The sequence below is a fragment of the Aulonocara sp. 'chitande type north' Nkhata Bay genome, linkage group LG18 (genome assembly GCF_057382095.1).
Source record: "Aulonocara sp. 'chitande type north' Nkhata Bay isolate Kocher_YH1m ecotype deep benthic linkage group LG18, A_spYH_male_GT1.1, whole genome shotgun sequence".
Taxonomy (NCBI): Eukaryota; Metazoa; Chordata; class Actinopteri; order Cichliformes; family Cichlidae; genus Aulonocara; species Aulonocara sp. 'chitande type north' Nkhata Bay.
In genome coordinates, this window is record NC_141361.1 from 19,368,227 (window position 1) to 19,395,787 (window position 27,561).

The 27,561-nt window shown below is 43.5% G+C and overlaps 1 protein-coding gene across 1 annotated transcript; it reads left to right on the forward strand.

Annotated features, from left to right (window-relative positions):
* The first annotated feature begins 183 nt into the window (after window positions 1–183).
* Window positions 184–26,700, forward strand: bcl2b (BCL2 apoptosis regulator b). The gene is made up of 2 exons (XM_086273280.1): window positions 184–1,319; window positions 24,124–26,700. The coding sequence occupies exons 1-2, from the start codon at window positions 771–773 to the stop codon at window positions 24,259–24,261; spliced, it is 687 nt and encodes a 228-aa protein (XP_086129406.1). The 5' UTR covers window positions 184–770; the 3' UTR covers window positions 24,262–26,700.
* Window positions 26,701–27,561: the final 861 nt, after the last annotated feature.

Consider the following 27,561-nt stretch of genomic DNA (forward strand, 5'->3'; position numbering starts at 1 on the left):
AAAAATATCTAAATCTTAAAAATATTCTTGTTTATATAATTTTCTGGGTAACGTGATCTGCCTTAAAACGAGGATACAGTAATAATAATATGGCCTATAAATGGTTTGAGCGCAGTTCTTGGTGTGCACTTGGAGCAGCCAAAGGAAAGACTTTCCGCAGCTGACGTCAGGCATACCTCACTAAACAGTGCGGCCCACTAGCGGTGAGCAGGGAGCTGCTTCGGAGGATATGTGGAGCAATCGTGGAAGAGGACTCCAGTCCGACCTTGTCTGGCGCACAGTCCCGCGTCTGGTTCGTGCGTAAGGCTGCTAAAACAGTTGGCCGCCTTTAAAACCCCTTCAGGCGTGAACAACTTTGGCTTTCATTCATTTTTTTTTTTAATCGCAACACATCCACGTCTGGGTGATGTGCACAGAAATAGAACAACACTACTCCCAACCTCTTCCGCATATTGGATTTCTATGCAAAGAGAAGGTCGCCAGTGTCCCTCCAAGGATTCGGGAAATGAAGACTGCTGCTGACACGGAACCAGCCTGTTTTGACTTCTAGTGCGTGTTTCTGTGCAGTTTTTTTTTCAAGGGATTTCCCCCGAGTTCACGAGTAAAGTATCTCCTCTCTGTGTGGGATCATTCGCTGCATTACCTATTTGAATACAGCCCCAGCTTTTTGGACGAGCCTGTGCAGAGCATTGTACAGTGCACACATTTGGTCAAAATGCATTTTATTTAGGATAACCACTGGATATACAAAGTGCCAAATTTGAGCCGGAATGGAGAACGAGTATAATCGCAATATTGTGGAAAAGTATATCTGCCATAAACTCTCCAAGCGGGGGTTCGTGTGGGGATTTCGCGTTGTCCAAGAAGAAGATGCTGCTAATAACGGATCGATAACTGACCCTCCACCGACTTTGGTCCACCGGTGCCGAGAAGCCAGCACCGGGCCTGACGGCGAGAGCAACACCCACCTCTGCAGACGGCTCCCACAGTCCGACCCACACGCAGGCATCCACAGAGTCCTGCGCGAGGCTGGAGATGAACTTGAAAGACTGTACCAGCCGGACTTCACGGAGATGTCGCGGCAGCTGCATCTCACCTCCGCCACGGCGCAGAGGAGGTTCGCCGAGGTGATAGACGAACTGTTCCGGGACGGGGTGAACTGGGGCCGGATTATTGCTTTCTTCGAGTTTGGGGGCACTGTGTGCGTGGAGTGCGCTTCCAACGAGGGGATGTCATCCCAGGTGGACAACATCGCAGACTGGATGACGGAGTATTTAAATGGACCTCTTAACAGCTGGATACAAGATAACGGGGGATGGGTATGTCTGATTCCGTGTAGTTGAGCGCTTTGCAGCAGTGTGCCAAGGGGTCGCAAAAGTCCTCTTTTAACTGTGATTAAAAGGAATTTCAGTGACTTAGTTCGGTCAGTGTAGGCCTACATGTTTGACTGAGCTGAAAAGTGCATTTTGATCTGGCTTAACGGGGCTCAATATCGAAACCACATGTGTAGCTGATCATTAAAAAAAGAAAAGTCCCTTTTAGGGTGATCTCGTGACGCACGTCAGGCAGCGAGCGAGATGAACGGCTTTACTTTACTTGCTCTAACTGGCTGATCTCGTTGACTGTTAAACTTACTCGACCAATCAAACAGCGGTTTCTCTATCACACCTCCCGACGCGTCTCTATAAAAAACCCGCCCTGTCATTTGTAGAAGCAGAGGCAGAGCTGTCATTGGAGCACAGAGGTTATTATCTAAGGGGAAGTAAAAGCTTAGTTATAAAAAGAAACAGGATTGTGTGTGTGTGGTGTTGGAGAGAGAGGGCATTTCACCATCCACCTGTATCTGAATCTTCATGCAGGAAAGTGCTTCAGTCCCGCTGTCACGTGAGGCATTGCAGGCCCTCATTCTTGCAGAAGGGAGGAGGTCAGACACATGTCAGCAAAGAGCAAACTATTGAATTAATGTGTTTAGGCCTCTGGGCATAACTGGACAGGGTTCAGCTTATCAGAGGCCCTTTTTTTTGGCACAACACACACCTGGCTGAATGCATGCCCACACTGAATCTGAAACAAGCATGCATTGTCATATTAATTTTTCAGGTTTTTATTACAGCTGCAAACCCTCCTGCAAAAAAAAAAAAAAGGGGGGGGGGGTGCTGTGCACCTCAGTAGCCACCAAAACTGACTTGCAATGAATTAACCTTTAATTAGCCGAGGTGCTCTTAATGAGAGCATAACGTTTGCACTGCCTGGTTATCTTAGCTGGAAGGTATCATAAAAACGGGGCGTGTGTTGAGTGGGCTTATCAATGATTCATATCGAATGTTTCATCTCAAAGGATTAGACCGTTTAACATTCCCCTTGAGTCTGCCTTGCCCCTGGAGGTGGCAGGTTGTGCCACATATCAAAGGGAGGCAACAGAGGGAGGGCCCTCCAAGAACACAGAGTGCTAATCTGCAGCCACTGTGTTTAACATGCCGTCCTCTGTTTGCATCTTGGTTGGGACTCTTTTGTCTGCCTTTTTCAGACCTGTGCCTTGAAGCTGGCGCAGACTGGGGCCGCAGAGATGCCTGCTCGGGGTCTCTGGAGCCCACTGTAGAATAATGTAGGTCATCATAGTTTGGGTTTTACAGCTGGGTGGAGATGACCGTATCTCTACATCCACTGGAGACAGAGAGAGAGAGAGAGAGAGAGAGAGCAAGAGCACAGTTCTTTAATCCAAAGGATTATTTAGGATTATTTGAAAGCATATGTCTGCAGTATAGGGAATGAATAACCTCATCCAATTAGTTTTAAGCTCAAAGTAAGCTCTAAAACAGTTTAATCCTGAATATGTTAGTGTTGGCTCAGTTTCTGTTGTAGCTTCCGCATATGCAGCCATGCACCGGTGTTGATTTATATTCATCTGAACGGGTGTCAGGTAGGGAATTTCCTGAGGTGTTATTGCATGACCTTTAATAACTGACGTTGCAAACACAGCGTTGTCTGTACTCTGGATTGGGTTTGTGAAAACTGGCTTTGCAGATGTTGAAATGTAATAAAAGTCAACTGTGTTTTCAGTCTGTGAAACAAAGCTGGGGTTTTTTTGCTATGTTTTGTCTCCTCCGGAGCCAAAACGGCGGCCTGTTATACACTGACGTGTTTGTGTTTTTGTATGTTTTTGAGAATGTCTGCTAAACATCGGGTTGATTTTGTACTGGCCTCTTCCTGAATTATGAATTCACAGAGGATATGCAGAGACTGTTAATCAGATATCTCTCAACAGGGATCTCAAGGGCATAGAGGGGATTTTTAGAGATGTTTTAGATCATGGAAACCTGTCCAGAGGGTCAGGGTTAGCAACATTGATTTAAACATTTCTTTTCATTATTTTCAGTTTTTTAGTCGCGCAAGTTCTTAATTTTCTTTTAATAAATTAAAAAAAAAAAAAGATTTTTTACAAGAGGTGAAATTTCAGGTAGGGGGAGTGTATAAATGAGCCTATGAAGTACAAAAAAAGGGGGGAGAAAGGATGTGACCTCAGTTTCCTCATTTGTAGCTGCAGAGCTCAGTGGGGACTAAACAATGGCTGCCACTGTTTGCAAATGATCTGGTATCCATTATGTTTTATTGTGAAAGCTTTGCATTGCTGCAATGAGACACATGTGCTACATTTCTGCATTAACCTCACCTGGGTCACCTGTTTTCTAAGGAACATTCACGTGCCGGGTGGCTGTAGCAGAGGAATGAGGATAAAACAGGTTTCACAAATCAGTCGTTTCTCATGAGCTCACTGTCGTTTGTTATAGTGTTCGACCTGATAATTCTAAATAAAACTTTTTAAATGGCATTTACACATCTTCCAAACAATGAAGACACTCGGTAAACACGGCTAAATGTGTGTTTAGACAGGTTGCATTTATGGTCACTTACCCTGTCCATTGTGTTATTGTGTGGAAGAGGTGAGTGCTGTGTTTTCCACCATTCTAAAAACAAAGGTGGGTGGCTAATCAGCCTATCACTGACATTTTGACATGTAAGAGTGGTGTGGAAACAGCTTTCTATCAGCCACCCTCTGTTTCCTATTGTTTTTGAGACAATTTAAGCCCAAAATAGTGTGAACGGTACCCACTAATCATTGTTGAGTCTAAGTGTTGCGAGTGAGTCAAATACACATTTAGTTCGGCGAAAATCTTCCCTTTAAAAAACTGACAAAGCAGTGACTGTGTTTGCAAAATCTCAGCTGAGGGGCCAAATGGCTCCCATTCAGCACAGATTGCTTCCCACACCCCGGGATGTGACACACCGTCCTTTCATTGTCCCTAACATTCAGTTAGAAACTCGGCCTTTTTGTTGACAGAAATTGCACTCAATCAGGGAACGATTGCATTTAGGCTGCAGACTCACCCACACGTGGCGCACCTGTGTTTATTTGCAGGCGCTTGCAGTAAATACCAAGTGATTGAACAAAGTGGCAGACGGCGTCCGAGTTCCGAAATTACATACTTGACCTCAGACGCTTGACTGGCTGAGAGGGCGGCACGGAGCGAAATGCCAAATTGTGCTTCAAGAGAAAAACAGCAGTTTCATAACTGGAGGTTAACCAAGAGCAGTGTCAGATATGATGTTGAGAAATGATTTTTCTTTATCTTTGTTGTTTTTAGTCACGCTCTAAAGATGGCATTGCTTCTTGGTCTTTCTCAACAACCCTAATTTGAATTCTCCCTAAAAAAAAAAAGTGTATGTGCTGTTATGGATGAATCTCACTGTTCTTGCAGTCTTCCCTGTGGCCACCAGTAGGTCAAAGTGATCTCTTACCCTTTGAAAACAGCACTATTTTTGATGGATTTGCACCAAGTCATTGTGCAGACATTCAGCTGTTGAAGCCACAGAAGAATAATGATCATGGCCTCTCCTGTAGTTGCACAATGTCATAAAATTGGGTCCACACATTCATCAGAGGGAACTGCCATGATTTTGTGCTCCCTGTATTTACTGCTAAGTTGTGGAAATATTCCTCAGATATGCTAACGTGCCTCTAAATCCTTGCTTTTCTATAACAAGTGAGAGGAAGGAGTTAAATCACTGAAAAACCTTCTTTCTTTTTTTAAGCCCCAAACAGTGAGATCAGGTGTCTGTGGAATGCTGCTAACCAGGTGGTCTATTTTCTGTGTCTCCCAGGTGTGTGTGTGTGTGTTATGAAAGACAATGTGCGTTTGGGTTGGGTCCATCCTGTGGGGGTTTCCCAGAGCACAGTCTGCTCTTCGATGGGTGGGACCAGCATGTTGCTATGGTATAGCAGGCATCTGGCTACGGCGCCTTGCTGAGGCTGAGTGGATGTGGGACAGCAAGGAAGTCATTAATCTCCATCTAGGTGACGTTTCGGCAGAGTAGAGACAAAAACCCAGGAAAAGAAACCAAACAAACAAACTAAATCACAAAGGAGGCACATGCAGCCATTCACAGGAGAGCAAAAGAAATTCTCGACCAGGTCTCACTTACATCCAATTTGCGTCTCCTAGATGCAAACTCAGCCTGCTAAACGCAAGTCAATACTAATCAGGGCGCCATTCAGGAACTGTTTCAGCTATGCTTCTTTTAGCTTTGAGCTCTTTTTCTAACACAAAGATGTCTATGTTGATGGTGAACGCAGCGCTGCCTCTGAGGACACATGCTTTACAGCGTAATGAGCTCTGTAAGTCACGACTGACTTACATCCACTCTGAGCTAGTATTCCCTTCTTGTCATGCGGCGTGCTGTCACACTCAGTTACACCCTTTTTTTCATCCATTAATTTGTAGCTGTTTATCAGTTTTTGGTCTCTCATTACTGTGTGAACGCTGCCTTCTAGTTCTGAGCAATCAGACCGAGGAATAAATGATTACTTGCGCAAATAGCATTTTAGGCTTTCTCCCTCCCACCCCGTCAATTAACACTGTCATTCTACAGCTGGAGACGCAACAAAAATGTAAATAGCAAACAAAGAAACAAACTAAATAAGAATCAGCTTGGAGATTTTGACAACAACTTTACCGTTGGATGTGTTTGAGCTCTGTAATGGAGACTGTGCACCACAAAGGAGCTTAATGTGGCGAGAGGCAGCCAAGATTTTCCCCTGTACTGTACCCCTTTTGCTTGGGAGGCCTCGGTTGCTCACCATCTGCCACTGTGTTTACACCCATCAGCACAGCATCTGTAATCTCAGGAACATTTCCTACAGACGTGGGCTGCTGCGGGCCGCAGCTCTCTCAATCAGTCCAACAAGAACATTTTTCTTCCAGCAATCTCTTCGCTATCTGCGTCTCAAAGACGTTTGAGCCAAGCATTTAGTCCCGTGTGTGGATTTAAGAAGCACTGAATCTCTTTTCATTTTGATGTCTATTCAGCTTCAGATTATACTCTTTTGCCCGCAGTAAGTCACATGCACTCCATCTTCACCTTTCCAACCACGCTGGATGTCTCATTGCCGTTTACGGCATGATTGCAGGCCACAAATCCTGTTCTGTTGCACTTGCAGGGGATATGCTTTGCGTCTTTCCGCAACATACCTTTACCCCAGAGACCCTCCACCCCATCCTGTGCTGTAGTTATTTCTGGGCCTTCTTGGGAGAGCTGGCAGAATGTCTGCTGGGAAACAGGGGCTGTAAATAAAAAACGGACACAACCTGGATTTTTTCCTGAGTGTCCAGCTCTTTTAGTTGGATAGTCATGTCAGTGGACCATGAACATAAGCTAACATCAGTGTTTTTTCTTTATTTTGTACTCTTTGTGTTGGACTTCTAGGATTACGCGAGTTTACAGATTGAAAGTTGAGAATTCATCCATATTACTGTTTCCTTTTGATCCCTTTTGCTCAAATAAGCAGTCACCTCAACCTTCTAAGCTCCTGTTTTATGAGGGACAAGTGCTTGAGCTAAGCGCTACCATCCCACTGAGAGGATACGCTGATAAATAATATATGGAGCAGATAAACTTGGACACTAAATGGATGTCCCGAAAGCTTTATGAGCTCCAGCTGAGAGATTATATCCTCTTTCCCCTCCTCTTTTTTCCCTCATCCTCTTCCTCCCTCTTACCCCCACCACATGAGACGTATTAACTTGCACACATACACGTGCCCAAACACACTAATACCCAGAGACCTGGCTTTCAGTGTCAGGTAACGTTCCAGATCCCTGAAAAATGCAGGGACATGCGAGAGGCCTCTAAATATAGAAGCATTACCATCACTGCTCTTGTGTGGTCTTCTAATTGTCATGTTACGCGTAAATCCCTGCCCTGTGTGCCTCTGTGATAGCGTCACATCACGAACCCACCGCCGTCCTCCATGGAAAAAATGTCCTAATGAACCATTTGAGATGGCAGATAAAAGAGTTTTCCACCTTTCCTGTCACGGTGGGAGCCGGATAATGAGAAGCCTATTGAGACGCAAGTTGACTTTGCCACTAGGCACACCCTTGCAAGCAGCGCAGCATATCAATATAGGGCAAGGTTAAATGGTTCCTCCCATTGTCTAGCTACTGTAGATATTTTTGGGTCAAACCCCCAAAAGGCTTAAAAAGAGATTTGATGTTTTCAGTTAATTTCTAGGGCAGCAATATCCACTGTCATTTGAAGTCTAGTATGTCTCCTCACAAAGACAAAGCCTGTTGAACAGGTAGTGGATTGTCTTAGGTTTCCCCAATGAATGGCAGCTTTCACTGTGAATTAATTCCAGCCTGAGAATCTAAGATCTGAACTACAGATGTAGTTTCTGGATCTGAAAAGCGAAGCAATCCCAGGAGTTCGTCTCGTTCTTTTGGCTGCTCACTTTTAGAGGTCACCACAGCAGATCATCTACCTCCGTTGTTCACCCTATTCCTAGCATCCTCTTCTGTCACACCAACCCTCTACATCTCCTCTTTCACTACATCCATCCCTTCTGTCTGCTTCGTTACACTTAAGCCAACAGCGAAATAGTTTCCATCAGTCCAACAGGGGCTGTCTCTTCTGGTTCTATTGAGGTTTTGAAGGTTTTGATTCAAGTCAGTCCAAATCAAATCAGTTTTATTTATAAGCACCAAATCACAACAACAGTTGCCTTAAGGTGCTTTATATTGTAAAGTAAAAACCCTACAATAATGTAGAGACAACCCCGACAACCAGACGAACAGCCTATGAGTAAGCACTTGACGATAGTGGAAAGGAAAAACTCCCTTTTAATAGGAAGTAACCTCTAGCAGAACCAGGCTGAACCGGGCAGCTATCTGCCACGACCAGTTGGGGGTGAGGGGAGGAAGACAAGACAAAGACATGCTGCAGAAGATGTTTCACTTTGATGTTAACATTTTTATTTTTGGTGACAATCACAGTGACAAAGCCCTAGTCACGCAGCCTCTGGATGTAAGTGATTGCTAGAGGTTGATGGGAGTTTATGGGAAAATGATTGTGAAAGTCCCTGTCACATGGACCTAGAGACTGGTCAGTGTCATCCCCACCACCACAACCACACAGACACAGACAACCACAAAACCTCCTTGGTCTCACGATGGTCTAAACCCAGCTCACGTTTCCTATTAGTGGGTGAACAATCCAACGCTTGGTCCCAAGCATATTGGTTCATGTCGGTTCAGTTGCCCATAGTTTGCATGAAGTGACAGATTTGTCTACAAATACTGAATAGCTACACTCCAAGCAGTAGTAAATCTGTGAAAAGTACAACACAATCCGGGAATGAAGAAGGTTTGCATCCAAAGTAAAAGTTGTGCCTAACAGTCACCAGGAGTTTTTTTTGTGCAACAACTGATCTGAGCCATCGACTACAGTAACCATAGCCAACCGACGAGAGAATACAAATTTTTCACTAGCAATCGATGATTGTCACATCCAATATGGCGGCCAACTCTTGAATGTGACCATGTTGTCACGTGAGATTACTCCGTACAAGTCTATGACAAAACAGCCCTCAGCTCTCTCAGCCTCTGACATCAACAAACCTTCTCCTGATGAGTTTTTGAGCTAAATCGCTAGTTTCATTTTCTATTGAATAAATCACTGAGTCAATTCAATAAACTATGATCATTATTTGAGTCAGAAAGGAGGAATATTCATGGTATGCTCATTGTCTCATAATATTCGCAACCCAGCCCAATCCACCCCTCAATCATCACATCAGGTTTCAACACACTGCCAAAAAAGACACTCAGTACAAGGCTTCGTATCAGGACTCACCAGTGAGTGACGTCACGCTCTTTTATATTGTTTATGATCTAAACACAGGTATACAAAAAAGAAAAACGTGACTTTTTTCTCTAGCAACAATTACTGCTAATGCTAGCAAGCTGAGTTAGGAAGTACGTTATGTCCATTGTATGGGTTATATTACAATTTCCCTCACCAAAGCTGAAGCACAGAGGACAGGTTGTTAGTACAAATTACCAAGCAGAAGGTCACATTACGTAAGAAAGCTGCTTTTAAAATGTCCCAAAAAGAACCAACGCCATAAACACAGCAGAGAGGAAATTAGGCAGAAAGCCCCAAAGTATTTCTGTACCAGGCTGTAAACATGTTTACCTGCTCGAAAGTTGGGTTTTTTAGCATGAGAGTCAGAAGCAACTGACTTCCCCTGTAAGGCGTCCTCAAATAGCGATTCGACCTGCAGTTTATGAAATTTCACTTTAAGATTATGAGACCAATTTTTTTTTATCAGTTTTATTGATTTTGGGGCAGAGAAAGCAGCAGCAAAGACTAAAGCGATAATTAACAGCATTTCGGTGAAGCAGCAAAACAGGCTGCAAATGCAATACAAATTTAGCAGACAGAAAGCAGGATTAGCATCGGTCTTTACTCATATTTCCGGCGTCTAAGGAGTGTAAACTGAACGCTCGTGATGCAAGGTTGATGGGAGCAAATGAAGAGTAAAGGAGCAGGTTGCAAAACCAAAACAGTGAGTTTAAATGTTCCATAGTGGCAATGGTAACTGCAAAGTTAGACAGTAAAATCTCAACCTTTCAAATCCCACGCAGCCATTTACTCTGCTATTGATGCAAAAAACATGGAAAAGTGTACGTTTAAAACAAAAGCGAAACTATCTCCATGGCTAGCTGCTAATTTGTGGTTCAGGGTAAATTGACCTTTTAAGGCTTAAAGCATTGATATCCACACACGTACAGGCAAAGATAGAAGCGGATGTGCTAGTGGAAATCAATTATTTGCTGTCAACAAAATGGCTGTGTACACACTCACGGGCATATACATACACACATACACTGTGGCACATCAGTGTGTACACAAAGAAGCGGATGTGGTAGTGTGAATCAATAATGCTGTGTTGTCACAGGGTGACATGTGAGCCATGGCAGGGAGCAGATGGCCTCGGGGTGCCTAGCTTCCTGTTAGCCATGCCATACAGCCTCAACGCACACAAGCTCGTGCACGCTCACACAGACACCACAACCATCTCCACTGGGATTTCCCCCGGCGCAGCTAGCTACACCACTGGCCATTACCAAACAGCATGCCATTATTGACTCTTCTCTGAACTGTTGAGTACTCGCTCTTCCAAAAATGACAACAGCCAGATAATGGTAAATAGATTTCTCTGCCTCGTCTGTGGAGGTCTGGAGTAAATAATTCTGTGCACCCCATCTCTAAACATGATTTTTGGCATGAGAGCAAGTATCCCACAGGAAATCTGATCTGTTTCAGTCGACATCGAGTGAGGTCAGCCGATGCTTGGAAATCTATTTGACTACGGGTTATAGATTCAGCATTTCCAATGGTTTGCAATGGTTCTCTGAGCAGAGCCTCAATTAACTCAGCAGACCAGCAGCTGTGAATGTCAGATTGTATGTGCATGTGATTAATCAAAATGCATCCTGAAGGAGAGTGTCTCTGTGGAAAGACCTGGGTGAGATCTTTTAGCACATTTTTAAAAATGTTTTAAATTTCCTGACTCCTTTCAGCTGGTGTGCGAGCTCTCCCTATTGGCACAGCTCATACAGCACCACCCTGCTGCAATCGCCTTTGATGGCGACTGATTAGGTTTGAAGTGCAGAGAAAACTATAAACCCATGACGCTTGGAAGATAAAAAGCTTTTCCAAGAGAGCATTGTTCTGGCTTCTACGTATTGTTTCAGAGTCTCCATCCTAAATTCTCTTGACATCTTCTCAAATCTACAATCACCTTCTGTCAGGATGCTGCAGCTGGCGCGGAATATTACAGCTGCGTGCTACTTTTGACACAGATATCTCGCCGGTAGGGGCAAACCCACTATTGCCAAGGCGTTATGTTGCAGCAATTTCACAGAATCTACTCTGCCTCTACGTTTAATTGGTTGTTGGGCTGTCATTACATCTTGAAATACTGACAGATACTTCAAAGAAAACATGAAGAAATGAATACCGTAGTAGTGACAGTGATTCCTTTTCTTCCTAGGGATTTTATTTCATGTTTTTTGCTATTTCTTTTGACAATACAGTGACGATTTATGTCTGTGTATGTTCTAAGGATGCACTCATTTGATGACTTATGCCAGAGCAAACTTTTATGGTGCCAAGATTTAGTGGTGACAGGCTTCATTTTGCTTTTATAGTGAGGTTTTAACTCCCGTCTAGACGAGGTTCATGTCGGCAAATCTAACCACTAGAAGTTTAATCAACTCTGCAAATTGACTTGTAAACTGCCTAATTTATTGCTCACATTTGAAGTCAGTTGGCGGTTGGACTGATGCACGAAGAAATAAGTACAGATGTGTTTCTTTTTTTTGTTCTTTTTTTTAATCAGCTGAATTTCAGCAGGCACTATTTGATCAGCCAACTCATTTTCTGATACCACCAAACCCATCACGCTCAGACCCCCTGATCGCCAATGTTTTCCAGATTTGAATTATAATGAGTCCACATTCCTGTACTTCATGGAGGACAGGAGATTAAAAAATATTCCTGGGTAAAAAAAATTTTTTAAAGCCTGGACTTCAGAAGGTGTCTTTGATCAGAAGGTGAGGCTAACAGGGTTCTGGAGGAGGAGGAGGAGGAGGATGAGGATGAGGACAGATGGAAGGGCATGAAATAAGAGGAGGCTTATAAAGCTATAAAAAAAGGCATTCCTATCTCTTACGGCCTCATCTGCTGCAGCCAGGTTGAGACGGAGAGGGTAATATCTGGAGCAGCCACCGTGGTTTAAAGCCCAAAGAATAATGACGCTAATAGAATTCAAGCTGTTAAATACAAAGAAGGAGATTTAGGAGACTAAGGTCAATCCAAAGTTACAGAGCACACTTGGATGAAATTGCTTGTTAAAGTCATCTGACTCAACAATCATCTGATCCTCAGCTGATCCATCTGCTGACTTTAAAGCAGAGGAATTTACTCGTGAAACATCCACATGGGCATTACATATCCCGAAAGCTAAAAATACATACTGTACATGTGGAAAATCGCTGGACCTATATTGCATGTTTGCTTTTGTTTTTCTCCCGCATTATTTAACATCCAGCTTTGGTGCAGTATCTTATTCTTGCAGTGCAGTTTCAAGACAAGCCAGCTCACAGTAGGCAGGCACCGAACCCCATTAATGACATTTTCCATGGATTAGTCCAGAGAGAAACAGAAACTCTCCTCCATTATGAAATTGACATATGCCTCATTAGTTTTCTGTGCATTTTCACTCCAGACTTTCACTGTCACAATAGGCAACTTATTATCATTCATCGGGTAGGCTGTGCTTGTTTCCCTTTGGTCTTTACGTACAGACAGGGAAGGTCACACAGCTCTGAATGAGCCAAGCTGCTCAAGATAGTTCAAACAATGCGTCTTTTAAAAGCACGCCCTAGCTCTCTGCAAGGTCTTTGTGAGTCATGCTGAGTTTAGAGCAATGAAAAGTAAAAGGAGAAAGAAAAAAGAACAGAAGTAATGTCCACCTCTGCTCTTTGCCTGCTTGATTGGGCTTTCGTTGAGTAATTATTTTCTGAGAAGGATTTAGCCGAAGCTTTTTCATTACATAATTCAAAGGGTTTGCTGTAGCCGTGTTTCTCGCAGCTGACTTGGTTCAACTCGAGGCTCATTCCTTCTCATATCGAGCCTCTCGGGCAAATGCGCGCACACACAAGCGGGGTTGTTTGTTTCCACACATCAATGCATTCCACTCATTCCTCTCCCCCAGCCTGGATGAAAATCAGCTGGTTGCCTGAGAGAGGTCAATGAACTTTCCCCCAGTGTTCCCGTCCTGAGAGGAAAGAGAGTGGAATTCTTTCTTTCACTTATTGTTTTTAGAGCTGACGCTCATGATACGGCCTCTGCTCTCAGATTGTCTGAGTGGAAGTGAAATTGCATAAGAATAATAATCATTGCTTTCCTTTCGCCCCCCCCCCCTAAATAAAATGACCTCATCGTCCATGTTTAGAGAAGTTTTGTCATGCATCTCTGAGCTTTAACTCTCAGCCTGTGGGAAATATGCTTTCCTTCCCTTATCGGCTTTTGCTTTGTCTCCCCACATGATTTTTCTTCTTTCTTTCTTTTAACCCCCTCTTCTTGAAGTAACGATGTAAAGTGAACATCCTGCTTTTAGAACCACACGGAAAGGAAAATGAAATAAAAGGAAAATGTGTTTACCTCAACAAGGCACATTTCACATTTTCTGTGTTTTTTTCTGTTCTAATTAGATTGAGCAGAGCTGGAGACGGGTTCTGAGAGGCAGTGTCACATTTCTGCGCACCAATCAGGGCCTTGCAGTACTTTAATCAAAATGCAGCAAGAGCTGAATTGTTTGTTTATGAACTGTTTATTTTTATTGTTAAAGAGAAAGGAATCGGCAGTATTTCCCGCAGGCTTTAAGTCTAAGAAGTGACAGCATACTGTATGTAGCTGTGCTTTCCACCACCGGCAGTGAATACCTTCTCTGTGACTTTGTGGAAAGTTTTCAGTGCTTTTTCAGCTCCATTCTCCTCCACTTCAAAGCCGTTTCCTGAGGGAGCCGTACCTCAAGCGGATGATTGTTTTCTCTGACATTATCGGACATCTGAGATGCTCAATCTGCTGCTCTCTGTTCTCCTCACAGCATGCCCCGTCCCAGACTCTGGCCTCTCTCATTTACATGGCCAACACGGGGAACCCAGCTACACCTGAAACCTGGCCCAGTGTTCTCTAATCACGTAAACCGCTCTGGTATCTTGTTGCCAAAACTGACAAGCTTTCATTTAGGGGCCGACTGAAACAGGAGACCACGGGAGGCCCTGGGTGTCTAGCTTTGATCTTCTAATACTTTCTCCTTCACTGACACGTTTAATTCTCTATTAGATGATGTTACACTTGACTTGTTTACCCGTGCTTCCTAAATTACAACTTGGTGTTTCATCAAAGGAAAAATAACATCACATTCCCTCTAAAACTTGCCTTTTTATGGTCTGCCTCCTCTTATACTAGGGGCTAAGATTTAGGAGTCGCTTAATGGTTCAAAACAAATACAAATCTCTTAGTTACAGTCTCTAACCAACTGTGGCTCTCCCCTGCTGCTCCCCCTCCCTTTCTCCACGGTATTAGTATGACTACATGTTTGGCTTGCCTCGAGTCTTTCCTAGTTACCCGAACAGACTCTGTGATTTAGCCATGCTTGGCTCTACCACAGAGAAGTCATAGTCTCATACTAGACAGTGATGTCATTCCTGCACAAAAAGTGACTTAATGCTAACTACGCCATAGAGGTCCTTTACACCGCCTATCACTGCTGTCTGAAAAGCCCCTTTCTGAACATTGGGATTATGTAATTCTGTTACATCAGGGGCTCGACACAAAGAAGCTGCACACACAAGACCACAGTGACTGAAAGCAGAGCGCATTATTTCAGATGGCTCCATTTTTTGGGGAGGGGGGTCAAGTTCAGAACAATTAGTCACCACACACGTGTCACGTGAAGTTTGAAGCCCTGCTGCAGATGGTGTTCCCGCACGTCCCGCTCATTACTCCATATACAGTAGTCATTTTTAGCTGGGATTAGGCAGCCACTATTTTTGGAGTGGCTTTCTAAGAGGTTGGTTGTGTGCTCTCAAGGTCTAAAGGGGTCGGCAGATCTGACTTTTAAGGCTTGAAGCGGCGCTGCCTTCGTCACAGGAAATGGGCCTCTCCCATGGACTTGTGGGGAAGCAATAGGCCACCTTGGAATCTGTTGCTTCCCACGGTCTCTATCAGGACTTCCCATCTGAACTAATCAGTGATAGTTCAACAGTTGAAATTGGAACTGCAGGGGCTCTCATGCTCTCCTAGAGTAAGAGGTGCTTTGGTTCCAGAGAGCGGCAAATACAAAGCTTACTCAAAGCCGATAGAGTCATTTGAATGGTGGAAAGCTTTGCCTCTGTCTAATCATTAACCTACACCTACCTTGCCTTTTGTTCCATTGAGGCCTTCTGCATGTTTTAAATGCCACTTTCACTTACAAAGTGGGTCTTTATGCAAGTCCACTTTAACAGTCCTGTGAGTGCAACATTTGGACAACACGACCTGGGATGGAAAGGCTCACATAGTGTAAAAAAGAAAAGCACCACAGTTTATTGGCCTGCGTGCTGCTTACATGGATTTGGGTGTGCTATGCACAGCTTCCTTGACAAGAACACAGACCACTTAGACTCCCAAGTGGCAGACATCCTGTCTTTACTAAAAAGCCACTGCAGCCAGGTTTAATGCACTTCAAGCACACCCACACACGTGGACGATGACTCAGCTGCCCCTTTTCATCCTCTGCGCTCTCACTCGTCATCTGTGGCCTTTTAAATGGAGCGAGCAGCAGAGATGAGACTTGTTTTATTAGATCGGGAAGCCCTGAACTAGGGGCTAGGATGAAGCCTCTCGTTATTTATAGCTGCACAGCAGTTGCGTTCTCTCTATCTGGCAGGACTCTGTCACTTCCTCCTCCGTGGTAGGCCGGATGCGCTCAGTGCAGACATCCTCAGACGAGGCAGACATCCTCATTTAGCTGCATTGTATCTATTTGAGGGCTCCTTTGTGCTTTGGTTTGGGATGCTATGAAGGATTTTGAATCAAATGTTCAAGGTCAAACCACAAGATTGGCTCATTTTAAAGAATGAAAAAAAAAAAACCTCTATTGACTGAGCTGCAGAGGTTTATTGTGAGGGGAGGGGGAAAGGATTGTCTCTCTGTGGCTTTCCCTTAGCTTTGATGTCTCTTTGCTTTACATGTAAAAGTGATTGATTGTGTATAATACACTTTGAGCTTAGGTGTAGTCTGCTGATAAACCCTGGGTGCAGGGGGAAAGCTAGTGTAGTCTGCTTCTATGCACTTGCCTTCAGTCTTCTGAGACTGCAAGGTTACCCTGTCCTTCATTTCATGTTGGATCAAAGCTGTTCAGTAAAAAAAAATCAATAGTCTCAACAAGAATCAAGGAGTACATAACTGATCAGTCAAGGCCATGCAATGCTTGTCAATTCAAAATCTGTTTATATTTCCCCAAAATCCTCTGAATATTTTCCCCCCTGTACAAATTGGAATTGCTTTACCGTGGTTTTGCACCTCCTCCTTCTCTTCATTGATGGGATTAAAAAAACCTCAAGTTTATTGAAGCATTACATATCTTCAGAGAAACCAAAGTCTCCTGTGTAAAGTTCTGTTTCTCATTTATCTGGTAAGTTTAGACAATGAATAATGGAGACAATAAAAAAAAAAACAGTGTCACGAGGAGTGTGGGTGATTTACTGCCGATCACATTTCATGTTCCAGTGGAGAAGGCTGACTCCCACGGGAGCGGGAGCTGTTTTGTAAACACACAAATGCTGCAGCCGCTGTTGCTGATGCAAATTTGAATATTTATGAGCCTTTGGGGTAGCATCCGACGTCAAAATTGTTTCTCTCTTTACGCTTGACTCGAACGTAATGACTGCGGAAGGTATGAAACCTGAGTTTGCAGTGAAGCTCAAGCGGGGGGCATATTAAAAAAGGTTTCCAATTTCCCTTGTACTGTGTCATGATCCCGCTCTGTCGGGCCAATTCTGTATTCTATGGCTTCCATATTGGCTGGCCATTTCAAAGGATGGCAATTCATTTGTAAAAGCGTGTGGACAGTCAATAACGCTCTTCACTTTCAAAGTTTACTCAAGCTTCTTACACAAGCTTTGGGGAGTCTTTCTCACCAAAATAATATTCAGTTTAAGGTGAGGTTAGTGGAGCTGCTTGCACAAACTGAATAAAGTTTCTATTTTCTTTTTTACTGCCTTCATTGCTTAATTAACTGTCTTTGGGTGTATAATTGTACCTTACAATATAAAACATCTTGATTTGGTCCCAATAAATAAAACTGAATTCAAGAGTATTTAATTCAATTGTGCACTCCTAAGCACTCCAAGCTAAGAAAAACGGGGAGGGTTGCATCAGGAATGGCATCGCACACAAATAGTCGGGGCAAATCAAAACACGTGGATCATTAAAAACATAAAATAAAATAAAATGGATGTAGCCCCAGTGTCATAATCAGCCTGCTCCAGGTTTTGTTTTAAAGCCTCAAATTGAGCATTTTGGCCATTGTCTTCTTGGTCTTTTGGAACCAGTGACAGCTGAGGCATGGATCTGACTGAGGAATTGAAGACGTTCAACTCAGATGCGTAATTGGCTTTTTAAAAATTATTATTTTTACTAAATACAGGGCCAAAATTAACAAAAGTAACATTATAATGTGTTAAATAAGGGTTCACACTGGTGACTGAGACCATAAACTCATCATGTAACTGTTCACCGACATCATAAATCAAGTCAGAAGTAGGTCATTGACTCATAAACTTTAACATAATCTGGATGTTTTAGAGTCGCCCCCTGGTGCCCACCTGGAAGAATGCAGGTTTAAAGCAAACACCTCGCTGGCTTTAATTTTTCAGACTCAAAGGATGTCGAACATCACAGTCTGTTATGTACAGATGTGGCAGTCTGCAATGGAAGATGCTCAGGCTGACTTCAAAATGATGATTATTATTAATGACATTCAAAGCTAGCCAATGATAAATGACCATTAGTGACAGTTTGTTAATTTTATAGACTGCTGCAAAACCAAAGCAATTTTTTTTATAAGCGACTCATCAGTTAGGTATCTTTTGTCACTGCATACGTATGTCCTTTGTTTCAAAGAAGCAAGTGTTATTGTTACTCGGGCTGATCCACTAAATACTTGCGCATTGATTGGGCTGGATTTGTACAGCTCGACATCCCACTTTGTCACGCTGGACTGCGAGGCTGTGGTTTCCATGTATTGCAGTATTGTCACAGGGCAGTGAAGGGCTCAGTGTCCTCAGCTCCAAGCTGTTTGCTGCTGCTGACACAGGGGATTCAACGGGTAATGAGTACTGCAACAAACTCCTCCGTCATCTGATTTTTGGTCAATGGATGCCACTCTGGAGAATTGATCGAAGCTGACCTTGTTCCAGGACAAGCGCTTGCAGTACTGTCACTGTCATGATGTCTGACCTGTTTATTTTTATTATTATTTTTCAGATGTTTTGAATCTGTATATGCGCTCGCACTCATGAAATAATAATGCACCCACATGAAAGAGAGCGATTTAAGTGTATATTTTGATCAAAACAGATCTATTATGAGAAAATAATGCCTTCCTTGCATTTTTTCTCCCATACCCCTCCACCCCTGAAATGGGAGTTTTGTTTGACTTTAATTAGCAGTGGAGAGTCTGCAAAAGGCTAATTAAAAAAATGAAAGAAGGGCAGCAGGAGCAGCATATGTAATTTTATAAGTACGCTACTATGTGAACGCTTAGGAAATAAACAGAGCGTGGGGAGAAGCTCAGTTCAGAGGTGAATATAGCAGTGAAGCCACAACGGGCACTTTAATTACAAGTTGAACTTTAACCTACATCCCTTTCTCTCAGTCACAGTCTGCCCGCAATAATCCAGAGAAGATTCCCAAAACAGAGACAGTTGTCTAATCATTATTCTGTTTTGGCAAAGTGCTGCTTGCGGTTTTATCGGAGCTAGTCAAGCACACAAGATCACTCATTATCTTCCACAGAAGCTGCAGGATCGTTCCCAAAAGTTTGTGTCAGTGTGTGGGGTGTGATACCCAAAGGATCTGGCAAATGTTTGGTATTTCCCGTTGCCCATAAGATAACGTAAAGCCATCCGAAGAAGACAGCTGTGTAAAATCTCTTTGTGTCCATGAGAAAGACACTGAGCAAAACCCAGAGGTGTAAATCATGTGAAAAACAAATCAGAGGTCAAGGATAGACTCTCTCCCGCTGGTGGGAAAAGCAAATTGTGTGTGAAGCTTCCAGCCTGGGTAACCGTGACACTCATGCAGTCAGTCGCCACCCCTCTGCTGCATATGGGAGACTCAAGTCCTCACCGCTCAGTCGAACTCTTTTGCTCTGTATGTAATTCTCAACAGGATTCATTGTTTGCAGTAAAAATGAAGGCAGGGTGTGTGTAAACCTGGCTAGGCATTTTCCCATTGACTCCAGGGTCTCTGTAGGCTGGGGGTGACCTTTTAAAAGCCACTGATCGAAAAAATTAATACTGTAGAGAACTGCAGCCTGGACTTTTATTTCCCAGATGCACACCTGCTGCTGATGGCAGATGGCTTTGCTGCGGGGCAAATATGAGCTTTTGGGGATTATGAAGTCTTTTGTTGGCCGTGTTTTTTTGTGCTCTCTTGTCCCTGTCAACTTCCTGTGTCCTCTTTCCCACCTGCTTATCATTATTTTTCTGTAAAGACTCCGCTTTTCAGAATGACAGTCAACACAACAACAGAAATGGGGCCAAAACACAAAGTGCCAAGGTTTGTTTTTCCACACTGCTCACATGTTTGTGGCAGCGCTGTTCGCTAATGCGGGGATGAAAAAGTTCCAGGAGCTGAAGTGGAGCATGCCTCAGTCTCATGATATCCACCTGACACCCCCACCCCCTCCTGCTTTCCAGCTCTCCCCTGAGTCAACCTGGAGTTATTACCACCCATGCCCTTGTGGGATTCTTTTAAACATCCATCACAGCTCGTATGAACCTCTCATTATAATTGCCAGCTTTTGTTTCAGACTTAAATAGATGATAATCTATGGCGACTGTCTGGGACATATCAAGGACACACATGAGTTTGCCATTTTGTTGAGCTTTGCTAGTGGCTGGTCACATGCGCGCCTTGCTGCTGGCTGGAGTTACAGTTTCAGCAAACTGTTATTTTCCAGGCGTAGGTGAGGAAAAACACACAATGGTGTTTTTGCCAATCAGCACATTTCCTTCGGCTTAGAGGTGTGACTGAAGAGCTTGCTCGCTTATTAATACCTGTATCCTGGAGAGGGAGACGGGTGTCATCGTTCAAAAGCAGAGACTGTTCAGAGCGCTCCAAAATAAAAAATGCTCCCTGACATTTTGCTTTCCACACTACCAGCAAGGCTCCAGGGATGATGGCGGCAGTTGGTACACTGCTTTAGCCCAGACTGAAATATCTCAAAAACATTTGCATGGACTGCCATGAAATTTAGGACAGATACTCATGATGCCCAGAGGATAAATGTGTCAACACTTACAGGATAGATGGACACAGAGTTTTGGATTACATAGATTACATGGACTGTATGTGAAAGATGGACATAGCTCGATTTTAACACTATGACTGCCACCATCTTGTTTTGTGTGTCGTTGTTTGTGTGTTTGGAGCTGATTGTTTCATTGTATTTGGATGACAGGGTGAATAGGTGAGAAGTAAGAAGTTTATTCTAGCAAGCTAGCTTAGCAAAGTGCAAGTATGGACTATTTGGGTGTGTTAGGTACCTGCTGCTAAGTGACTATACAGTCAAATTAATGAATTAATAGCACAGCAAGCCAAAATAATTTTCAGACTGCTTGCATTGGTGTGTTATCTGCAGCAGCCATGCCTTAAATTTAAGCCTTAATATTTCTGTTTCTGTTTGGTGAAAACCTGGAAAACCAGCTTCAGCTCTACTTTATGTTAACAGCCTGGCGTTAGATGGTAAATGGCCTGCATTTGTATAGCGCTTTTCTAGTCCGTAGGACCCCAAAGCGCTTTACACTACATTCAGTCATCCACCCATTCACACACACATTCACACACTGGCGATGGCAAGCTACATTGTAGCCACAGCTGCCCTGGGGCGCACTGACAGAGGCGAGGCTGCCGGACACAGGCGCCACCGGGCCCTCTGACCACCACCAGTAGGCAAACATGGGGTTAGTATCTTGCCCAAGGATATTTGGCATGCAGCCAGGATGCAGCCTGGGATCGAACCACCGACCTTCTGATTAGTGGCTGACCTGCTCTGCCACCTGAGCTACAGCCACCCAGATGGTTATGCTACGGTCACACTTGGGAAAACAGCAGTCGGAGAACGTGGCATGACTAAAATTATTGTGACTATTTGCACTGAACTTTTTGAAATATTTGCTTTAAAGATGGTGAGCAGGTCTGTGACTACTCCGAGTCAGTTGGCATTTGGCAACTTTGAATACAACCAGTTGAAAACCAGCTGAGTCGAGTTCCCTATTGCAAAGAGACGCATCACAGATAAGTTGCGCTCAGCACCACAGACTAATCTCAGACTGATTCCTACCTGTTGGCAATTTGTCTGGGATTATAAATAATTAGCAAACCTTCACCAGTCTGTTGAGTGAGACTACAATTGTCTGGGGACAATTTGTTTCCAACCAAGCAATCTAAGCAATCCCCTAGCAATCTAAAGAGGTCAGTTTAGGGTGCTGAACTCTGGGCCTCTAGTGTCAAACTCCAGTCCTTAAGGGCCGGTGTCTTCAAGCTTTTACATGTGTCCCTGCTGCAACACACCTGAATAAAATTAGTAGGTCATTAGCAAGACTATAGAACTTGACTGCATGCTGAGGTGGCAATTCAGCCATTTGAATCCTGTTACAGCAGCTCATGAATAAATGAACATGGTGCAATAAAAGTACTTTTAAAAGTACATTTTTCCAACACATGCATTCTGAGTGCCATTCTGATTTCACTCTAGTGTGATGCAACCAGTAAGCATCACACCATAGCTTTACCAATTTGAGTGAGTATACTTTTTGAAATTAGCATTTAGCTAATTTATAAGAGCCTTACAGTTTCACCGAGCTGTTAGCATTCCCCTAGACTACTGTCTCTAGCCCGGGGGTGTAGTTTAAAACGCCCAGCTGCAACAAAGAGAATGCTGTGTGGTAAAAGATATTGCCGGGTGATTTACGGAACACAGTGTGTTTTGACATCAGAGGGCCCAGAAAAAAAACTGCTGATCCTTCCTCCCCTCTGTCACCAGCCCCCAGCCTCAGGAATGCCACAGGACAGGAAGGGAAGCAGGAAATGCTTTTGTCTCCGTACAGCAGTTCAGAATAGATGCCTCCTTTTTTTAGTCCTGTGTGGGCTTTTTGTTTGATAAAAAGGAAGCTGTGTATTAAAACGTGACACTAGCGAAAGAGAGTATAATGAATCTTCTACTAGATCAAGGTCAAAAAAACATGTATTCCGATAAAAGTAACACAAAGCATAATTACTGTAGGTAAATTGACTTAAAACCAGACAGATTAAAATAGACTGGTAATAGATCCCCATGGGAACTGACACAATAATGTTGTAGTGAATCAAACTTAACAATTCACCATTGTTCACAGATCTGATCAAATTACAGATAGAGACTTCAAGAGATGGAGACTTCAAAGGAGATCAGATGTACAGCTTCACAACACACCTTCTAATGTGGTCAGCCTCATAACAAAAGAAAAATATTCAATAGGAGGTGTCCCCTAGAGCTCCCTAAAATTTCCTCTATTGTCGTTTGGTTCAAGATAATCTGCTGTGTGTGCGTGTGTGTGTGTCTGTCTGTGTGTGGGAGAGCATTTAGCTTAGCACCATTACTTCCTGTCCAGCTGTTCCTGCTGTCACCGCTTTTAAGCAGATGTCTGTATTTCCTCATCTAAGACACGCAGCCACGGTCTTTTCTGCACAGATGCTCCTCGTGTACGCTCACGTTTTTAACTGGCCTCCTTTAAAACTCCTCTTAGCGGCAGAAAGCTGAACCCACTGAGACACCGTGAGCAGCTTTAATATATTCGTGCTTGAGCACTGGAGTGTTCATCCGCGTGCTAGAGAAAGAAAAAAATGTTGCGAATGGGCCTTTTTGGGTGATTCCTGTGTTTGGGTAGTATGTGTTTCCGAGTGGGTTGTGTCATTGTGCATGAAAAGCGTAGGAGGGTGTGAGAGCCGATGAACAGTAGTGGATCTGCCTGCAGCATAAGTGTAATGACATTCTTTTCCCACCCATGTTTGGTATCAGCCAAGGGATTTACATTTTAAAGGGTCATTTCACCCAAATTAGAAAAAAAAAATCATATTTACCAAGTTTTTTTTCCTATAAAATCTATGTTCAATACATGGAAGTGAATGAAACTTATCTTATTATTAAAACAAATGAAACCAAAACTACAGGCAGGAAAATGAGATATTAAATATGGCCTGCAGTGTTTTGTGTTTTTCTTGTAATCACACAAATTCCAGGAAGAAGATCAAAGACAACAATGAATTATTCCTTTAAGTGATGCATGTGTAGCCAACCTTCAAGTATGCCTTATTTGTTTGTGCCTCTTACCCACAACTTTTTCTTGTAAAGAAACGATTAGATAATCCCGAATAAACTGCAGAGCATGCTGAAGCATCCTCGGGGAAGATACTGAACCCTGAGTTAGCCCTGATGCACTCATTGGAGTGTGAATGTTAGAAAAGGCACTTAGGCAGTGCTATACGATAGAGTGAATGATGGCTGTCATAAAAACTGCTTTGAGTGCTCAATTAGAGTAGAAAAGCGCTATATAAATATCAATCCATATTGCTGCTAGCATGAAAGCTGTAGATTATTTTAAGACAGCTTCACGTGGACTTCCACATATCAGTCAATCGATGTCTTTCAGGCGACTGCTAAAAATAGTCCTCATCAAATGCAGGGTTAACCCCTGTTTGAGCAGCGTTCGGTTAAAACCTGCACTGACCGGCTGTTTAAGGCAGTTGCTGACCCTTCTTTTAAGGTAGAATGATTTATTTGTGACTCATGTCTCCTTTAAGAACTATGAGATGCAAACCTTATTTAAGAACTTGAAAAGTATTCATGCGAAGGTAACCATGTTATTCAGAAGCCTAATCAGTTGTCTCTGTCTCTCATCTCAGGATGCATTTGTGGAGCTGTACGACAGACAGAGGGACTCCGTCTTCAGTTGCTCCTGGCCCTCCATCAAGACAGTTTTCGGCTTGGCTGCGCTCGGAGCGGCCAGCCTCACCATCGGAGCATACCTTACACAAAAGTGAACAAGGCCTCTTTTCAATCAGCTCGACTTTTTTCATCTCAGCATCTTCCTCCTCTTTTTCCTGGTGCCTCTCCTTCTTTTTTTCCCCCCTCCCTGCACCTTTTTTAAAGATGCCCCTGACCCCTCAGAGACAACCTTCAGACTCTTCTGAATCTCTTCAAAGCCTCTCCCAGAAAAAACTCCCTCTTCCCTGCCTCTTCGTGTCAAAACATCCACAAATCAAAACAACTGAAGAAACCAGAGGCGAAACCCACAGAGCAAAGGATGCATTTTAGATGGAATCGCACTAAGCTGACTACAACAGCGGAGAAACGAGGAGTGCATGTTTTTGCCTTTGCTTTTTTTCGGTTTCTTTTTGCTCGTCCTGCTTCTCTAGGAGTTATAGCATGAACGTTGAGTGTTAGTTTAGACGTCGCATGTGTAGGTCCTCGGTTTGGAGGCCTTCGTGGTGGTAGTGGTGGCGGTAGGATGTAGGGTGGGGGGGTGCAAGGATGATGGTGACGATGATGCCAGGGAGGGCGAGGCCTCAGCCTCGACCCCGGCTCTTTAGGGTGAAGGACCCCATTTGAACTGTGGACTCCAGTTACCCCCACAAGTCGTCTTTCAAAGGACTTCCTCCAAACAGCAGCTGCTTAGAATGTGTAATGGAAACAGCTCGCTACAACCAGCGCAGTGTGTGTCTACTGCTTTCACCCCTCAGACCGCTCCAGTGAACTCTGAGCACACACTGCTCCATTATGCTCTCCCTGGCCTGTGATGGAGGACAGGCTGCTAGAAGACTGAGCTCTTTTGCAGCGCTTTGAAAGCTCCTGTGTTGGGTTTAAACTTTTGCAGCAAACCGAATCGAATAGTTTGCATGTGGAGTGTTTTAGAAAAAAATATGCAAAAGAAGCCTGAAAGATGAACGAGAGATGTGCAGCACAGCATAAAAGAAAGAGGCAGAAGTAGAATAAACCCTGTAGTAGGGTTCCTGCTGCATAAACAGTTTTAAGAGTGCATTCCTGACACACTCCTTTTCTAAAATCACTGCCCTACAAATTATAAATAATCACAGCTCGTACTATTAGCACACAACATCGTTTATTTTTTAAATTTGCTTTTACTGTCGAATGGGCTCGCTCAGGTTTCAGACCTCGCCCCGGCTGAGGTCTCACAGTGGCTCGGTATTGCCACAGAATGAACTCTGAACCGAAGGGAGTTTCTCGCAAATGACTGAGGAGATGCCAGCAGCAAAGCCAGGGGGTCCCATGTGTGAAACCTGAGATGTCCCCTCTCTCCAGCCTGCAAATGCATCCCAAATCATTGATTGGTTCCTTTCAGCCTGTTTTTGTAATCGATGTTTGTCTTGTGTTACAGTCCGACTGCAAATTTGGAAGCACTCAAGGCCTCCAAAATACTGCGTTGTACAGCAAGTCACTTGTGGAAAACCTTTTCTTTTCTTTTTTTTCTTTAAATTTCTCTATCACTAAAACTCTTCAGCTTCTTTGTCGTTGCATGGATGAAAGACACGATGTCTTAACACAATGCATATCTGCTACGCGTAACCATATTTATAACAGAACAGGCAAGAAATAGCAACAAAGAGGTAGCATTTTTCTATTTATTCAGAGGTACCAGATCACAGATTTTTAACAGTTTCTTCTAAGGAATCACACTGTAACAATGTTATTTCCTGGCTGCTATTATAACAAGAAAAAAAAAGACATGTTTTAAAAAGTGATTTTTTCCCCCGTTTTGTATTATCATCGGCTTAAGGCTGCTATACTGTTGATTTTACTCACAGCTTAAACTGCCACAATTTTTCAGTATAGTATCCTAGAGAGCTGGAAACCAAAGTTAACTTGTATTAATCTTTCATTTCAAAAGGAAAAAAAAATGAAGAAAAAAATACATAATAGCTAAAAGGAGAAAACACTTTGCTTCAGTTCACTGAGAGTCTGTCCAGTGAGGTTTTGTGATCTCTCTGTGGAGGGTTTGTCTTGTGTTACTGTACTATATTAGCCTAACTTTTGTCAGCCTTGTGCTCCAATGATAACTCAGTGCTTATCTGTAAAAAATGTTGACCTACCAGACCTAAACCGTGTCTCAGCTCTCACGTTAAAACCACCCAGTTTTCATTACAACAGCTCACAGTGTGATTTGTGATGTGTGTATGAGCGTGTGTGTATGAGTGTGTGTGTGTGTGTAAGAAACTGAGGGTGCTATGAGCAGGAATAGGAAGACTTTAACAGCAATATACTGTAATTTTTATACTCTGTGCATATATGAATGTAGCACTATGGTTTCCGTGCTGTTTTATGTCTATAATCGCAAAACTGTAGCACTTAAAAGAAAAAGGAAAAAAAAAGAAAAGTGAATTGTGTTTCTGTTGTTTACTGCTATATCCACGATAAGCTAGTGGGATCATATTGTTCCTAATAAACCAGATTTTTCTCCAGCAGATGCAGAAGTCCGAGTTGATGCTGCTTTGGTGTCTTATTGATTCCTGTCTTGGTGTCGGAGCCAGTCAGCAAACAGAATAAGAGAGATGTTTTAGGTGAAGAGCCGTGCTCTTTTGATTATCTGTTATCCATCACGGCTCTGCTCAGCTCTGCTCTGCATAAAGCCTGGCTGTGTCAACGTGACAGTCTCCTTGTGAAGGACTGTGCAGAAGAAGCAGCAGCCGCACCCCATCAGACATCAAAGCTGTCCCCAAACACTGCAGTTGTCAGCCTCCCTCCTCTGCTCCATACGCCGCTAAACACGAGTGCAAAAACCCCAAATGCCCTGCGGCCAGGTTTTTGTACACCCCCTGCCTCTGTTCTGATCACACTTGTCTTCAAAGGCTATGGCGCCCGGGCTGTTCGGTGGAATTTGTGAAAAGCATTATGCAGTAAAACTAATGTTGAAAGAGTTGAGTGGGCGCGAGAAAATGAGGGGCGAGGAGCAAAAGAGAGCGGTGATGGTGGTGTGTACAGATATATCCCTGAGGAAAGCAACAGCGGAGGGAAGTTCATTTGGGTTGGATGCCCCCACCCACCCCATCATCCCCCGAACCTCCCTCCTCACAAACCCCCACAATCCCTCCTCTCTCTTTCCCACTCGCCATGCATATAAAATGCATGACATGCTCTGAAGAGGAATTTTAAATCAAGTCCTAGACTTTCAAAAGAGAGTCCAGTGTGGGTGTGGATGGTGAATATGTGTGTGTGTGTGTGTGTGTGTAAAGAAGGGGAGAAAGATGGGCAGTGAGAAGAGGAGGGGGAGGATGGTGAAGCCCTTGTGCCTCTTCTGCTTTAGGGCTACAAGGTGTAAAGGAGGC

Coding starts and splice junctions, on each gene's coding strand:
- bcl2b (XM_086273280.1), top strand. CDS start 771: ATGGAGAACGAGTATAATCGCAATATTGTGGAAAAGTATATCTGCCAT. Junction 1,320..24,123: donor TACAAGATAACGGGGGATGG/GTATGTCTGATT, acceptor CTCTCATCTCAG/GATGCATTTGTGGAGCTGTA.